The sequence below is a fragment of the Grammomys surdaster genome, unplaced genomic scaffold (assembly GCF_004785775.1).
Source record: "Grammomys surdaster isolate TR1022 unplaced genomic scaffold, NIH_TR_1.0 213, whole genome shotgun sequence".
Classification (NCBI taxonomy): domain Eukaryota; kingdom Metazoa; phylum Chordata; class Mammalia; order Rodentia; family Muridae; genus Grammomys; species Grammomys surdaster.
In genome coordinates, this window is record NW_021604658.1 from 1,082,453 (window position 1) to 1,097,969 (window position 15,517).

At 39.8% G+C, this 15,517-nt stretch overlaps 1 protein-coding gene across 1 annotated transcript in view; it reads left to right on the forward strand.

Annotated features, from left to right (window-relative positions):
• The window catches only part of Acaca (acetyl-CoA carboxylase alpha), a 266,070-nt gene that overhangs the window by 199,002 nt on the left and 51,551 nt on the right, over positions 1 to 15,517 (forward strand). The window contains exons 44-47 of the mRNA XM_028772253.1: positions 3,240 to 3,509; positions 7,146 to 7,243; positions 10,927 to 11,047; positions 11,661 to 11,771. Coding sequence (XP_028628086.1) covers positions 3,240 to 3,509; positions 7,146 to 7,243; positions 10,927 to 11,047; positions 11,661 to 11,771 — 600 coding nt within the window. The remainder of the gene's footprint in view (positions 1 to 3,239; positions 3,510 to 7,145; positions 7,244 to 10,926; positions 11,048 to 11,660; positions 11,772 to 15,517) is intronic.

Sequence of the window (15,517 nt, forward strand, 5' to 3'; positions counted from 1 at the left end):
ACAGTGACAGCTAGCAACCTTCTGTGTTATAAGAGCTACTTTCAGAGCATGTATGTACAGGCTCTATACTACTTCAATATGCTCTTCATAACAATTCCTCAAGAAAAATCCTATTTTATAGGTGGGGAAAGCGAGCCTGTTAAGGTTGCTGTATACAAGGCATTACAGCTAGTATGAAACTGACATTTGTACCAAGACGTCTGATTTCATTTCTCACTTAAGCTCTTAATTATTGTCAGTGTTTATCAACTTACAGTGTAATGCAACGTATGGTAGATATTCATTTGATAATACCTATTCTTACCTTACAGTTTCACTTAATGGGACTCTCAATCTATATTCTTTAGATATTGGTCATGACCAGTGTTTTGACTCACAGTGTTGACAGTTTTCCTAGAATTTCCAAGTAGTAGCGTTTATTTTAATGAAATGACTATTCTGTGACTGATGGCACTCTCATGCAGTCTCAGCTGTCAAGAGGGTGAGATGGGAGGATTGCCATGAGTTTGAGGCCAACCCTGTGCTATAGTCTGTCTCAGGGAAGAAAAGAAGAGAAGAGAAAAAAAAAAGAAAAGAGGAAAGGAAAGAAAGTTAGTCTGGGCTACAAAATAAAATCTGTCTTTAAAAAAAAACAGAAAAAAGTCAGTCAGTTAGTTGTAGGTGATATCTGAGCTACATGAAGATCTTGGAGATCAGAGAGTGCAGACGTCACTTTAGAATCAGGGAGCTTTAATGAGGAAGTGGAGTTTGAATGAAACTTTCAAACAGGATTTAGATTGGTTGAGGGGAAAAAAGGGCAAGCTTTGTATGTTGGATTTAATATAGAGTCCTGCTTCCAGTAGTTCATCAAATTCATCAGCTATCTTTATCTTTTATATAGGGACACTGAAGTTCAATAAGGTTAAATATATACTGAGGTCACTAACCTAATAAGTGATAGATCCTCAATTTAGATCTAAGTTTGGTTGACTCCAAAGCCCATGTTTACCCTTATTCGCCCTACTACTGTTTGATTAGCAATGAAATCCAAATTTTAATGTTAATTGAACCACAGGTGCTTCCTCCTGTGTTCATTGTGCTAACTCACAACTGAATGTGTTCTTGGTAAGGATCCTTCCTGTACTGAGACTGGCTCAACTCAGTTCTCTTTTGTCTCTTTTAATGTAGGAGTCAGTGAGTGGGGCTAATCAATGCAAGACATTGAGAGAAGAAAGTAACGTGTAAAGCCAGATATGGTTTTGTGTGTCTATAATCCCAACACACAGGAGGCTGAGGCAGGAGGATTGTAAATTCAAGGCCATCTTGGACTACATAACAAATTTAAGGTTATCTGAAGCTATATAGTGTGACCTGCCTTAAAAAACTGGAGAGAGGAAAAAATGTTCTTGTGCTACTGTGTTGACATCTAATTAGAAGTCAATTTTGCAAGCATAATGACCTGGCCAGTTGCTGAACAGGCTGCCCAAGTGACACAAGAGTCCCTAGATAATGAGGAAAGATAAGAGTATTATCTACTTTTCCAATGCCACAGTCAGTGTTTACATTAGGATACAAATGCCAAAGTAGAATCTTCAGGGCTTGTATCTAAGCTGGCCTAAGTGGCTAAGGTTAAAATAGCATAAAATTTGGTGTTAAACCCAATCTTCCTAACTGCAAATATGCTTACAAGAAAGTAGACAGGGAGTATGTTTTCTTTTCTGAGAAACAAATGAATGGTTTAGCTAAAACAGTACCTGAAAATGTTAAAAAAAAAAATCTCACCATACATGCATTTTATAAGCTAGCCTTTTTGCTGCTGCTGCTGCTGCTGCTGCTGCTGCTGCTGCTGCTGCTGTTTTAGATCAAAATTGTTCTGATATTTGGGGCTTCTCTGTGTAGCATTCAAATGGTAGGCTTCTTTTCCCTTATTTGTCTTTAATGAGCCGATAGAGTAATATCATATCTCAGAAAGTGAGTGGAATTTTTTTTTCCTATATTACATCCATTTTGTATTCGGCCAATGGTATGATATATTAAATAGCTTATATTTATCAGTAGGTGTTTCATATAGATTTCTTAATGCAAAGAATCACAAATCGCTGTGTAGAAAGCTTCAACCAGCTTGATTACAGTGATGTGCAATTGGATTGAGGAATGTGTACTCAGAGCTTATGATCACTGGCTGGGTTGAGTCTGGGTGATGCATGTGGCTTTCCAGGGATGCTGCTATTTACATCTGTTGATGGCCAGCTCCCCAATGAGGTGATATGCAGCAGCCTGGGGATGAGGGACCAAGGCTGCAGATGTGGCTGGGCTCCATTAAGCAGGGCCAGAAATGCTCATCTGGTAGGTTTTGTGTTTGGGCATGAGTGGTGGGGGTAGGGAGCGAAGCAGGAGACAGAAAAAAAAGAGGGTAAAGAATGAAAAGCATTACTTATCCAGGTATAGGGGAAATAGACGGGCAGACATGAAAAACTGCAGCTGTAACAGAGGCGTAAGTGCATACGAAAGAAATGGGACTAGCAAATAAACAAGTAGGATTGAGTAGCTCTCATATAGAAGGGGATTAAAAAGGAAAGAGCCAGAAGGGTTTGAGAAGAGACGTGTCACCTCTGTCTTTCAAGTCTGTATCATTTGTTTGTTTGGCTGGTCAGATGCCACTGAACAGAGAGCAGAGATTTACATACATCATAGTGCATCAAGAGATTAGCTCTGTGCATCCTTTGGTTTTCTGGAGCTGAAGAAAGCAACAAGAATTTCGATAGTAAATCTTTGCAGAAATGGAAAATACCTGGACCCAAGCCACTGAGGAATCTTTCCTAAAGGACAATAAAAGGGCCTGAGATCACAAGAAAAGTTGGACAGTCTGTGAGAGGTGATGCTCTTTCTATCCCTTATGTGCTAAAGGTTTCTTGAAACAAATCTCATCAAAGCTGAAAATTAGTGTCGTAGTATATAGTTTAGTAAAATGGACATTCTGAACTCATCCCCACTGTCTTATCTTTCTTCAACATGTAATCTTGAGTGCATTTAGATTTGGAGTTTTTCCATTTTGTTTAAGTAAATTCATTGAAGAATTGAGGCGACACAGTAGTAATGTGAAGCAGCATCCTAGAATGTTTGCTTTCCAAGAGGGAGCTTGGTTCTTTTACAATGCACATCTTCTGAAGGATGTATCTTAAGTCTAGTGTCTTACCTTCAAGAATCCTCAAAAGTAAAGGAATGTAAGAAGCTGTTTTCATTTGTTTTTGTCCTTGTAGATTGGAATGGTAGCCTGGAAAATGAGCCTTAAAAGCCCTGAATATCCAGATGGCCGAGATATCATTGTCATCGGCAATGACATTACATATCGGATTGGCTCCTTTGGGCCTCAGGAGGATTTGCTGTTTCTCAGAGCTTCTGAACTTGCCAGAGCAGAAGGCATCCCACGCATCTATGTGGCAGCCAACAGCGGAGCTAGAATTGGGCTGGCAGAAGAAATACGTCATATGTTCCATGTGGCCTGGGTAGATCCTGAAGATCCCTATAAGGTATGGGCCACACAGAGATAGCACCTCAAGTCTCTGTATGTTTATGCATGGATATGTGTTGATATACATGAGATATACATGAGAGGAACAATGTTTAAAAAGGAGCATTTACAAAATTACTTACAAAAATTCCTTAGGGCTGTGCAGTGGTGAAGCACGCCATTAATTCCAGCACTTGGGAGGCAGAGGCAGGAGGATTTCTGAGTTTGAGGCCAGCCTGGTATACAGAGTGAATTCCAGGACAGCCAGGGCTACACAGAGAAACCCTGTCTCGAAAAACAAACAAACAAACAAAAAATTCCTTAGGGCCAGTGAAATGGTCGAGAGTAAGATGCATGCTGCCAACCCTGAAGGCCTGAGTTCAATCCCTAGGATCCACAGTGATGGGAGGGAAGAGCCAATTACCACAAATTCTCTGACCTCCACGTAATACACAAGATGGAATTTAAAACAAAACAAGAGAACCATCTTCCTTAAGAAGTGGTTTTGAGCCACTATATTGGGTAGTTGTGAGTGACCCAACGTAGATGCTGGCTCCTTTTCAAAAGCAGAACGTACTCTCTCCAGCTCTCAAATTTATTTATTTTATGTGTATGTGTATGCGACTAAGTATATGTACATATACCATGTGCGTGCGAGAGAGGGAGGGGAGAGAGAGAGAGAGAGAGAGAGAGAGAGGGAGAGAGAGAGAGAGAGAGAGAGAGAGAGAGAGAGCGCGAGAGCGAGAGCGCAAGCGCCTGCCTGTAGCCAACAAAAGAGGATGTTGGAGCCTCTGGAACTGGAGTCATAGCCACTTATGAGCTGTCATGTAGGTGCTGGGAATTGAACCTGGACTCCAAGAGCAGTAGCAGTAAGTGGTTTTAACCCTGGAGCCACCTCTCCAGGCCACTTTGCATCTTTTCATTTCTACTATATTGTTAACTTTCTCCAATGCTACTTAGTTGTGTGATAATTCTTGCGATTGTTTCATCCACTAGGTGATCCTCATCGTAACTGGATCTTTGAGATCTCTCTCTAATGGTCCACCCTTGCTACTCTGTCTATGATACCACGTTTATGCATCCCTCTCTTTGCCACTCTTCCACTCCATTGTCCTTGGAGCTTCTAACTTGCCAGGGCAACTTGGTAGCTGTCTACAGCGGAGCTAGAACTGGAATGGCAGGGCATCGTCACATGTGCTCCATGTGCTCAGTTTCTGACGCTTTCGAAATCCAGTGATCCTTTAAGCCTACAAATACTGTGATTCTGCCACTTTTTCCCCCCATTTTTCACTCTCATTTCATTCAACTTGTTTGATGGGTTTTTTTTTTTTATTGTTTTGGTTTTTTGCTTTGGTTTTGGCTTTTTTTGGTTTAGTTTGGTTTGTTCTTTCTGGACAGGGTTTCACTGTGTAACCCTGGGTGTCCTGGAACTCACTCTGTAGACCAGACTGGCCTCAAACTCACAGAGAGATTCACCTGCCTCTGCATCTGCCTCTGCCTCTGCCTCCTGAATGCTGTGATTAAAGGTATTCACCAGCACCACCCAGTTTGTTGTTTTGCTTTTAGGTTTCTCTTTGTAGCTTTAGCTGGCCTGGAATGTACTATGTAGACCCAGTTGTCCTTTAATTCATAAAGGTCTGCTTGGCTCAGCTGGCATTCAAGGCCTGTGTCCTGCTCATTCAACTTTTTTAATTCCAAGGTTCACCTTGATAGCATTTAATTGTCTTAATTGTCACCTTTGTTTTTCTGCTCATTCTGCTTCGTCTATACCTCTAGAAGTAAAACCTTTTCAAACCTAACTCTGTCCACCTTCTCCACATGTGCACTGTGCGACTGAACAGAGATGGAGAAAAATGTGGTTCTCTGACTGGGTCCCACTTTCCAAATCTGAGCTTACCAAATTCTTGATGATGGTCTCACATTTCCTCTCTCCTCACATCTTCTCCACCCTCTTCCCTTACCATCATTCCTACTCAGGATCAGTCCTTGCTTCCCAAGATGCTCTGAAATAGAAACAAGACTTGCTTCTTCTCTGCATTCACCCCACCCCCACCCCTACCCCCGTACTGCAAGAGAAACAAGTGAAAAACTTTAGCTCCTTGTGCAGATGAGCACGTCCTCTGTCTGTCCCCACTCCTCTCCACCTCAGTCCAGTGTGCTTGAAATGAATAATCCCCGCCCTTCCTAAAACCATCCCTCCCTTTGTAGCTGTTTGTAGTGAAGAATACCACTCCTCCTTTGCTCAGCGCATCCCCTTTTCCCTCTCTCCTTGAACTGTACCTTGACATAACACACACATATCCCTCAAGTCACTCACTGTGACCTGTTCTTCCTCTTTACTTGAAAGCAGAACTTCAAAGAGTTGTCTGCTCTTGCTGTTGCAGGCTCTGTTCCCACTCTCTCGAACCTCCTTCTGTGAAGCCTGCACCAGAACCATTCTGATCAAGCTACTTTCATCAAGGTCACCAGAGATTGTGTGTTGCAAATTCAACACTGAGTTCTCAGTCCTTATCTTAGTGGTTATTTGATGATTCAGCAGCATTTGATTCCAGTGGTCTCTGCTTTATCTTTTAAATACTTCTCTTGGTTTTCTATCTACCTTTGTGGCTCCTCTTTCTCAGATTCTTTTCCTACTTTTCATGTCCTTATATATAAGACTATTTGAAGGTATAATAAAAAAATATTCCTTATTCTGATTACCATGGTGCTAACACGAGTATATATCCACTTATCAGAACTCATCAGGTAATAATGATAAAGGCCACATATGGTTGCTGAAGCCTGCGATCCCAACTCCTCTGGATGCTAAGGCCAGGGAAATAAGGCCTGGGAAATAATAAGGCCTGGGAAATAGCCACACAATGCCCTAAAAAAATAAAAGTTTATAACAAAGTCGATGGATTTTAGTGAATGTAATTACTGTTCATTAAAATGTGTCCATAAAGTATATAATGAGGTCAGTAATGACTACTCGAACGTTTGTGTTTCTGTTTGGGTATTGGGAGAACTTAGAATTAGTCATGATGGTTGTACCACATCTCAGTGTATAAAAACTAACTTGTAAATACATTCAGCATGTTAAACATGTATAACATAGTATTCTGCTTTAATTGTTTGTATGTGTATGCATGCAAATAATTCATTAAGTAATAAATACAGCTTTTTAATATAAATAGAACTTATTCAAAAAAAGTGAAAGTATAAATTCTGTGCTCAGACTTTTTACTGCCTCGACCTCTGATTTCAATATTAATTTCCCAGATTTGTGATCCTTTCAGTTATACCTTACCCCTCTCTATTTTGATGATATGGATTTGAGTGAAGAGCAGTAATTCACACAATTCCTGAGTCCCATGCTGATATATTAATGGAAGTGTCACCAAAGACCCAGAAATGACCCTTTAACCTTATTGAAAATGAAATGACTGGAACATACCTGGAATTGGAACTATAGGGTATATTGTTTCAACATTAGACGGTGACTAAAATGTAGGAACTTCCGTCTTTGAAACCACCTATACTAGTGTTCTGCTAGACAGTCACTCAAATAATTTATCAGTGTAAATCTAGCTTTGGAGCAAGTTTTTTTATGTATGTTTGTCTTGGTTGTGTGATAATGGCAGATAATGAGTTAAAAACTATTTGTGCTTCTCAGGGATACAAGTATTTATATCTGACACCCCAGGATTATAAAAGAGTCAGTGCTCTCAATTCTGTCCACTGTGAACATGTGGAGGATGAAGGAGAATCCAGGTGGGTATTTGTATGGACTTGGCCATGATTCTCAAAGAAAGAGAGTATCTCTTTGTGCTCATACAACCTTGAAAAGCTCTGTGGTATAATCTAGACATCTTAGATTTGTACCTTAGCCTATTAGCTGTTAGCTATTAGCTTATTAGCTGCTATTAATGGAGGATTTTAGGCAATATTTATATTATTTACTCATTTAAGAAACAATGAAATGTGTTAATAATTCTGAAGAAAAAGTAAAATACCAGCCACAGGCCTACCCTAAAGCACAACTATGAATTTACATTATTCTTACGCCTTTACTATATTCATGATGCTTTTTTTTTCCTATGTAGTTGAGATTATAGTAGATAAGAGGTTTTTGTGGTGTTGGGTTTTTTTTTAATCCTTTGAATTAAAATTTAGGGCAATTTCTTATATTCAGATTAGAGTTACGTTACATATAAAGCTAATCTTCCTTCAGAAATAAACATGAAGTTTAACAGTTGCATAATATTACATCATAGTGACTATGCTATCTTTGAATATGCAGACCATTTCTAGCCTTTCACTGTTATGTCTTTCAGTTGAATATTCCTTTATAGACACTTTTGGACTGTCCCTAATCTGTGTTCCTGGCACCCTATCCATAAGCTAAAACATACACTTTGTTTCTGTTTAAGTGGTTAAATACAATAGCTTCAAGTGTTTCTGTCCAGCTTGATCACTTGAATAAAATAATTCAGTATATTAATTGCACATGGAATTGCAAGAATTTTATTCTTTTGGAGGGTGGTATGTTGAAGCACAGGGTATCTGATAACTCTTTGTGTAAATTTCTAGATGTTTACATGTCAGAAAGTCCATATTTAAAGGTTTTTTAATTTTTTCAAATCGCCCTTCCAAGATTTGCAACCCCAGTCAGTAAGTACATGATCGCACTGATTTCCTCTGTTCTGAATGTATCAGTGATTGTCGTTTAAAACAGTAATTACTATATTTAGTAATAATGAGTATCTTCTCAAAAGTAGCAACTGTTAGTTGGGCAGTGGTGGCACATACCTTTAATCCCAGCACTCAGGAGGTGGAGCAAGGGCAGTGGAGTCTCTGTAAGTTAGAGGCCAGCCTGATCTACAACAAGAGTTCCAGGACAGCCAGGGCTACACAGGGAAACCCTGTCTCCCAAAACTAGATAGCAACTGTTATTTTTACCTTGCATTTTTGATTACCAGTGAGGCTGAACATTTTGATAATTTCTTTGTACATATTTTCTAGAATGCTAATTGCTGTGGCATTATTTATTGACTAATTCTTACATCTTGAGCCATTGCCATACTCTTTTAACTATTGCTGTGGGACATTATTTCTCACATTTTTTCCAAGTTGTAACTAACTGATGTGCTTCTTTGTTAGTATTTTGTTTTTATGGTGCTGGAGAACAAGCCCATGGCCTAGCACATGTTTTAATAACCAGAAACTTCCCATAATTACTTTAATTTGGATTGTATTGGTTTTCTATATTAATTTACAAGGACCGGAAATCTCTGTTTAACTTCCCTAAAAATAAACATGGTATATTTTTCTGTTTACTGATGTGTATAGTTTTCTCCATATAAGTTATGCTGTTGGTTCTCAAACTTCCTTGGTTTACGGCAACTTTCCCCCTCCCCACCCCATCCCACCTCCATCCCCAAAGCAGGGTTCCTTGTGTAACCCTGGCTGTCCTGGAACTCAGAAATCTCCCCTGCCTCTGCCTCCCAAGTGTGGTACTAAAGCCATGTGCCGCCACCACCCAGCTCATGGCACCTTTAATATGTCTGTAATCCTTTTTCACAGCACCCCTAAACTAAACATAGACCTAATGTTTTTTTTAATTAAGTAGTTTAATGCAAATAGCATCATAAATGTTTCTTTCTTATGAGGTTAATGAGCGCTTGAATAAAGTAATCCATGTGAATTGGAAAAACGTATTTTATTGTTTTCCGGGTAGGTTCTTAGGGAGTGTTGAAAGATGGTATCATGAACCCCAGGCTAACCTTGAATTCACCATGTAGTTAAGGATGGTCTTGAACTCCTGTCCCTCATACCTTTACCTCTAGTATCTGAGAGTACTACCTAGCTGATTCTTAAATAATTACAGTCACTTACAGATAATGTGATACTGTGCTTACAGACCTTGGAGTTACCTTGCATATAGCCACCCTCATTTCTTGTTCTTCCTTGGTTTTTGTGCAAAGTTTGCATTTGTTCCACAGAAACTGCAAAAACCTGGCTCTGTAAAGATAGTGCTGCATTTCTTTTGACGACATTCTATCTTCTGTTAAGCTGTTAACTTCCTAAAGCTAATCATTCACATGGGGTCTAACAGATATCACATGTCATAGTGTTTTTCTAAAAATAGTGTCCCTAGTGTTTCACTGTGGTGCCTCAGGGTGCCTTGGAACATGGTGTGGATATGGTAGAGTTCTGCCAGCTTTTTCATGTCTCTTTCTAAAGGAAGATTAGCTTATTTGTAACATAACTCTAGAATCTGAAGTCTAGATATATAGAGAGAAAGAAACGTGGATAACTTGATATTGGGAGAGGCTAAAAATAGAAAGCTACAGCAATCTGAGAAGCAGAGCTACAGTCACGGACCACAGCTAAGACAAAGAAATGGAGTCGGTAGAGGGAGAGACAGAAAGGAGCAGAAAAATACAGGGCTGAGGTAGTTAAGAGGTGTTATACAGTGCTTATTTTTATTATTTCATCTCATGAAAGTTAAAATAAAACACAATTCCTGCCCTGTGCCAAGAACAATAAGTAATGTATGCACATCTCTGCTTCCAGCTCTGCACTTTCCATGCATGTGTGTTCATGTGTATTCATGCATGTGTGTGTGTGGTGCTAGACATCCTTACTTTTATTAGCTCTATGCTTTCCATGTACATGTGTGTGTGTGTGTATTCATGCATGTGTATGTGTGGTGCTGGACATCCTTACTTTTAGTAGCTCTGTTGCTATCTCCCATCTCCCATTGTCAGCTGTGCCTCCTAATGAGTGACCCACAGGATTCTTTCTAGGTAACTGGGTCAGCATTTCACTTCTGCATACATCACACCGTTCTCTTCAGAGAACCGTAGCCAGGAACCCTCACCAGTATACTTGCTATTGTAAATGGGAATACATTGCTTTGACCCTCCTCTTTATTCTAATCTTCGAAAAGGAGAGGGGTGATAGTCTCCACTTCCTCTCTATCTCTCTGGGTTTTTTTCTTTTATATGAAATTGTCTAAGTTTTAATGGTTGTGGCTTACTTTAGAGATATATGGGACCCTGCTTTTTTCTTAAGAATGTGTCCAAGGATGTAAGAAAGGGCTTTTAAAATCTGAGTTGTGTCATGCCCTCTTGTTGCTTTAACCATCGTGTCTTCCATATCTTAGAGGTAAAGACTACCATCCCCATTTTACAGAAGTTATTATCTTCAGAGCCACCAGTATCTGAATCAGCAAAGCTTTAACCTAGTTACTAAATTCCAACTTTTGTTGTTTCTTTTACAGAATATCATTCCCAAGTAAAGTAGGATCCAAGCTAAGATGGAGACCCTTAGGAATGAAGAACATGAACAGAATTAGAGAGTGTTAAATAGTCTTGTAATTGTGGTGGTTCTGCTTATGAGTTCCTATTACTGTGTTTAACTGTTTGTGATTTGGCATGACTATCCAATAGGTACAAGATAACAGACATTATCGGGAAAGAAGAAGGACTTGGAGCAGAGAACCTTCGGGGTTCTGGAATGATTGCTGGGGAATCCTCATTGGCTTATGATGAGATCATCACCATCAGCCTGGTAAATATTCCTAGAATGAAGTTTCCTTTCAATGCTGGGATTGAACCCAGAGTCTCATATTGTCTAGACAGGTGTTCTGTATCACAGAGCTACATCCTCCATTTCCCACAAGGTACGAAACTTACTGAAAAGCCGAGTGTGTGACTGGGTTTATTTCTGCCGTTCTCACTACTGTTGGATCCTAAACTGAAATACTTCCTGAGATGATATATCTATAAATTTATCATAATCATACACAGTAAATGATGACAGGATGATATAAACTACTAAATTTCCCAAATGTAGGATATTTCAACATTTAATTCCATTTCTTGTTTCTCCAAATATTCTACCAGATTTTAACAGGTTGAATTTCTGCTTAGTATTTTACTTATGCATGTGCATGTTGATATCTGTGAAATGGGCAAATAAAAGAACCACAACTCCTGGAGTGTCTACTACTATCCTTTACTTAACCTGGAAATTGGATTGGGTGGGGGTTGTATTGTCATTAGGCTTCATGAAAAGCAGTATTTCTGTTCATATTAATTTTATATATTTCATTTGTGCCTTTGTTTTTACAGTTTGGGAAAGGACATAAATATGTGACATACAGAATTTATTCTTTTTTAAGGTTACATGCCGGGCCATTGGTATTGGGGCTTACGTTGTCCGGCTGGGACAAAGAACCATCCAGGTTGAGAATTCTCACTTAATACTTACAGGAGCTGGTGCCCTCAACAAAGTAAGTTGCCAGGATTTTGTACATATATATGAGATTGATTGTTTAATAATGAAGAAGTTTTGACTAAAGGGCAGCCGTTAGCCCATGCCTTCCTTAATGTGTCTCCTCCTCTAATGTTTGCCAGTTTGCCAATTGGCTTACTTACCCATTCATTATTTCATTCAACAAATATTTTTGAGTAGCTACTTGTGTACCATTATGATTCCAAGTCTTGTGTTTATATATATTTATATATATATGTTAAAATATGTACCTATTATATACAATTATATATAGAATATATATTAGTAAGCATATATAAACCTCTGTTCCAAAGAGGTCATATTCTAGTCCCTTTCTAGAAAGATTGAAAATGAATGCCTCTGTTTGTCCCATCCTTTGACATGTGAGGAGTCCTGTTCTCAATGCAGGAAACTGTCAGGTTCTAAGTGTACTGGCTTCTGTTTTTTGACTCTACAATGTAGATTTAGCACTGGTTGAGGTTTTGAGAATGTGCAATTTTAATGTTTTGAGAAATTTCTAAACATACCTCTGAAAAAGAACATTGTATAGTGGAAGCGCTCAGTAAATAATGAACAATGAAATGATTGGGTTCTACAGATGGATTGCGTGGAAGGAATGACAGAGACAGAGAAAGGGGACACATCTGAGCTTACAGCTCTCCTAAAAGGGGGGAGATGGTGAGGATACTGCACAGAAGAGTGAAACTAACCAAGAGCACGCAGCACTCACTCCACCCTCTCACCCTCCCTCCCTCTCCCTTCCTTTCCTTTCACGCTGACACCCTATAAACATCAGAACTTTATTTTCCCTCCAGAGCAGGAAGCATATGAAATGGAGTAGTTTTAAGTTAGTTGGCTTCTACTGTACAAGTTACGGAGCCCTTTAGCTCTTCAGCTTTCTTGTCTGTTAATTTGCATCTTAATTTTGTGATACTAAAGAAAAATACACAGGTACTCTGCACGAAGCGTGGGCTTTCCTGGATCTCCCTTACATGACTTGATGACAACCTGTAGAGTTATACACATGCCAAGTAGTATTGGATATTGTGTTTGTGACACTGGCTTGGCAGAATGGATTAAATACTAGTGAGATGTTGAGAATGTACAATTTTGCTGTTTTGAGAAATTTCTAAATATACCTCTAAAAAAGTACACTTATACAATAAAAATGCTTTTTAAGATTTGTTTTTTTAAATGACAGAATAGAGACTAGCTGGTCAGTTTCATTGTCTAATTAGCTTGAGGGGATATCAGAGAGCACAGGGTTTGCTTTTCTCTCTAAGGAAAGGCAGAGTAGTATCAGCCTGGAAACAAAACCGAAGAGCTGCCACCACTGAAGATGACTGCAGGGGGAGGAACTGCTGAGAGTCTTAATTTTTTTTGTTGTTGTTGTTGGTTTTTTTGTTTTTCAAGACAGGGTTTCTCTGTGTAGCCCTGGCTGTCCTGGAACTCACTCTGTAGACCAGGCTGGTCTCGAACTCAGAAATCCGCCTGCCTCTGCCTCCCAAGTGCTGGGATTAAAGGCGTGCACCACCACCACCCGGCTGAGCGTTAATTTTTTAAAGTTGCTCCTTTGGTTGTTATCTAAGTATGAGGTTTTGATGAACGCTGAAGAGAGTTTAGACACCATTCTCCATGAGGACAGATTTTTAAAATGATATGCACCCCCGTATTTCTGTGATGTTGTCTTATGTAGGCAGAGTATGTTTCTGAAGTGTATATGGGTTATATTAGTGCCTCCCCTACTCCAGTATGTTACACAGAGGTTGTTAAACAGCAAAGGTTTTCTATTTTGAGGGATTTGCTATCATCTTATTAGTTGAATTTCATTTGTGCCAAGAAGAAAACAGTAGTGGTTTCTTTTTAAATTTCTGTTCTGATCAAATTCAGTATTCTCCTCTTCCCTAGCCTATAGTGCTGTTTGTTAGAGAAAAGCCTGGTTACTGAGGGGAGGCTCTGTTGTAGTTTAACAATGCTGGTTCCCAGAAGGACACGATCATTTTAGTTGAAGGGAGTGTTCTTTGAAGAGGTTACCTAATCCTGCTCCACCTGCTATACTATCTTCATGTCTGCACCTCTTAACTACAAAGTCTTGTTGCTGGAAGACACCCAATTTCATGCAAATTCATTAAGAATGTCCTCTCAGCTCCGTTGCTTATCAGGAATGAAAAGGGAAGCTATCATAGAGCGCCAGCTCAGATTGCTGCCTCTGGCTCACTCCTGAATGCTAGCGTCTCACATATAAGCTTACTCTGTCTCTCTCTCTAGTCTCTGCTTACCATTCTCTCTGCACGCTTCTTTCCATCTCACTCCTGGCTCATGGTAGTCACTCTTCGTCTACATCTTTCTATGTGAGCTGATCTCTCTTTGTTTCTAGGTTTTGCTTGTAGATTCCTCTTTTTGTTTTTCTGAATGTACTCCTCCCCGAGTGTCCATTTATGAGAAAGTCTTTGTGTGTTTGAAGCACTGTGCAGCTTGCTTTTTACGCCCTGACCATCGTGGTCACTGTATCTGTGTACCTATGAGTGGAGTGGAAATACAGGCAGCATATGCAGGCTTATATGCAGTTTTAGACTGTAAACATCCAACACTCACCTTTTGGAGTCTTTATTCTTTATGTTAAACATTGGGGTGAAGAATAAGAAAGGGGTGCACAGAGGTTATAGGGGAAAAGAGATTTTGTGTGTGCGAGTGCTGATCCCGTTGACCCCTTTGGAAATTGAAATAATGATAATGCGAGTCTCCTGACTGCATCAAAGTATCAGCACATCAGAAGCCAGGAGGCATGAAATGCAAATGATGAGGTGAAAGCAGATGGATGTGCGTGATCGCCCGATGCCCAATGAATTTTAAAAGGTGCCTGTTTGCAAGGGGTGGGGGTGGGGTGGGGTGTGGGACTGAAATAAACACGTTATCCCTGCAATTTTTTTTTGTTCTTGACACTCACTCCTGACAATATTTTTTCACACTTGAGTGAACACCCACTCCATCTCTCTCTCCCTTTCTGCCTTCCTCCCTCTCTCTCTCTCTCTCTCTCTCTATCTCTCTCTCTCTCTCTCTCCTTCCCACCACCCCACATCCCACCCCTTACACGTCTCAGGTCATGTCGTTGCAGCTCCAGTGGAAATAATAAGATATAAACCACGAGGTTGTTATTTGCATAGAAATAGCATGGAGCCCCAGGCAGCAAGAGAGAAGGACACAGGGATCATTTGTCTAAAATTTTAATGAAAACTTTTGCTGAGGCGGAGATTTTTTTAAAACTTTCTCTTGGATTTTCTCCCAACCCTTCCCACCCCCTCCAGCCCCATCACTGATTTAACTTAACATGGGATATTAGAAGAGGAAGAGTTGACATGCCACATACTCACATAACACAGCAGCATGTAAACTGTTCGTTCCTTTAATAGATAAAAAGCTTCGGCACACACAATTCCCAACTTATTACGTTGCATGTGTGCATCAGGCTTTTATGGCTGCATTCCATGTCTTCACACATGGTGTTGGTGACCTGGTTTTGGTGTGCACCTTCCTACCTTACACTTCCAAAGTGCTTTAGAGATTTCTTCCCTTTCTATCTCCTCCTTCTATAGTGACCTGCACAGTAAATAAAGTACTGCTGCTGTTCCCTCGTCCTTTCATTGCAGCCCAGTTATCTGTACATTTTATTCTCCAGCACTGTTCCCTGCCATTGCATAGTTTGACAAGAAGATATTTTCCACATTAGTATTTTTATCCTTTTCC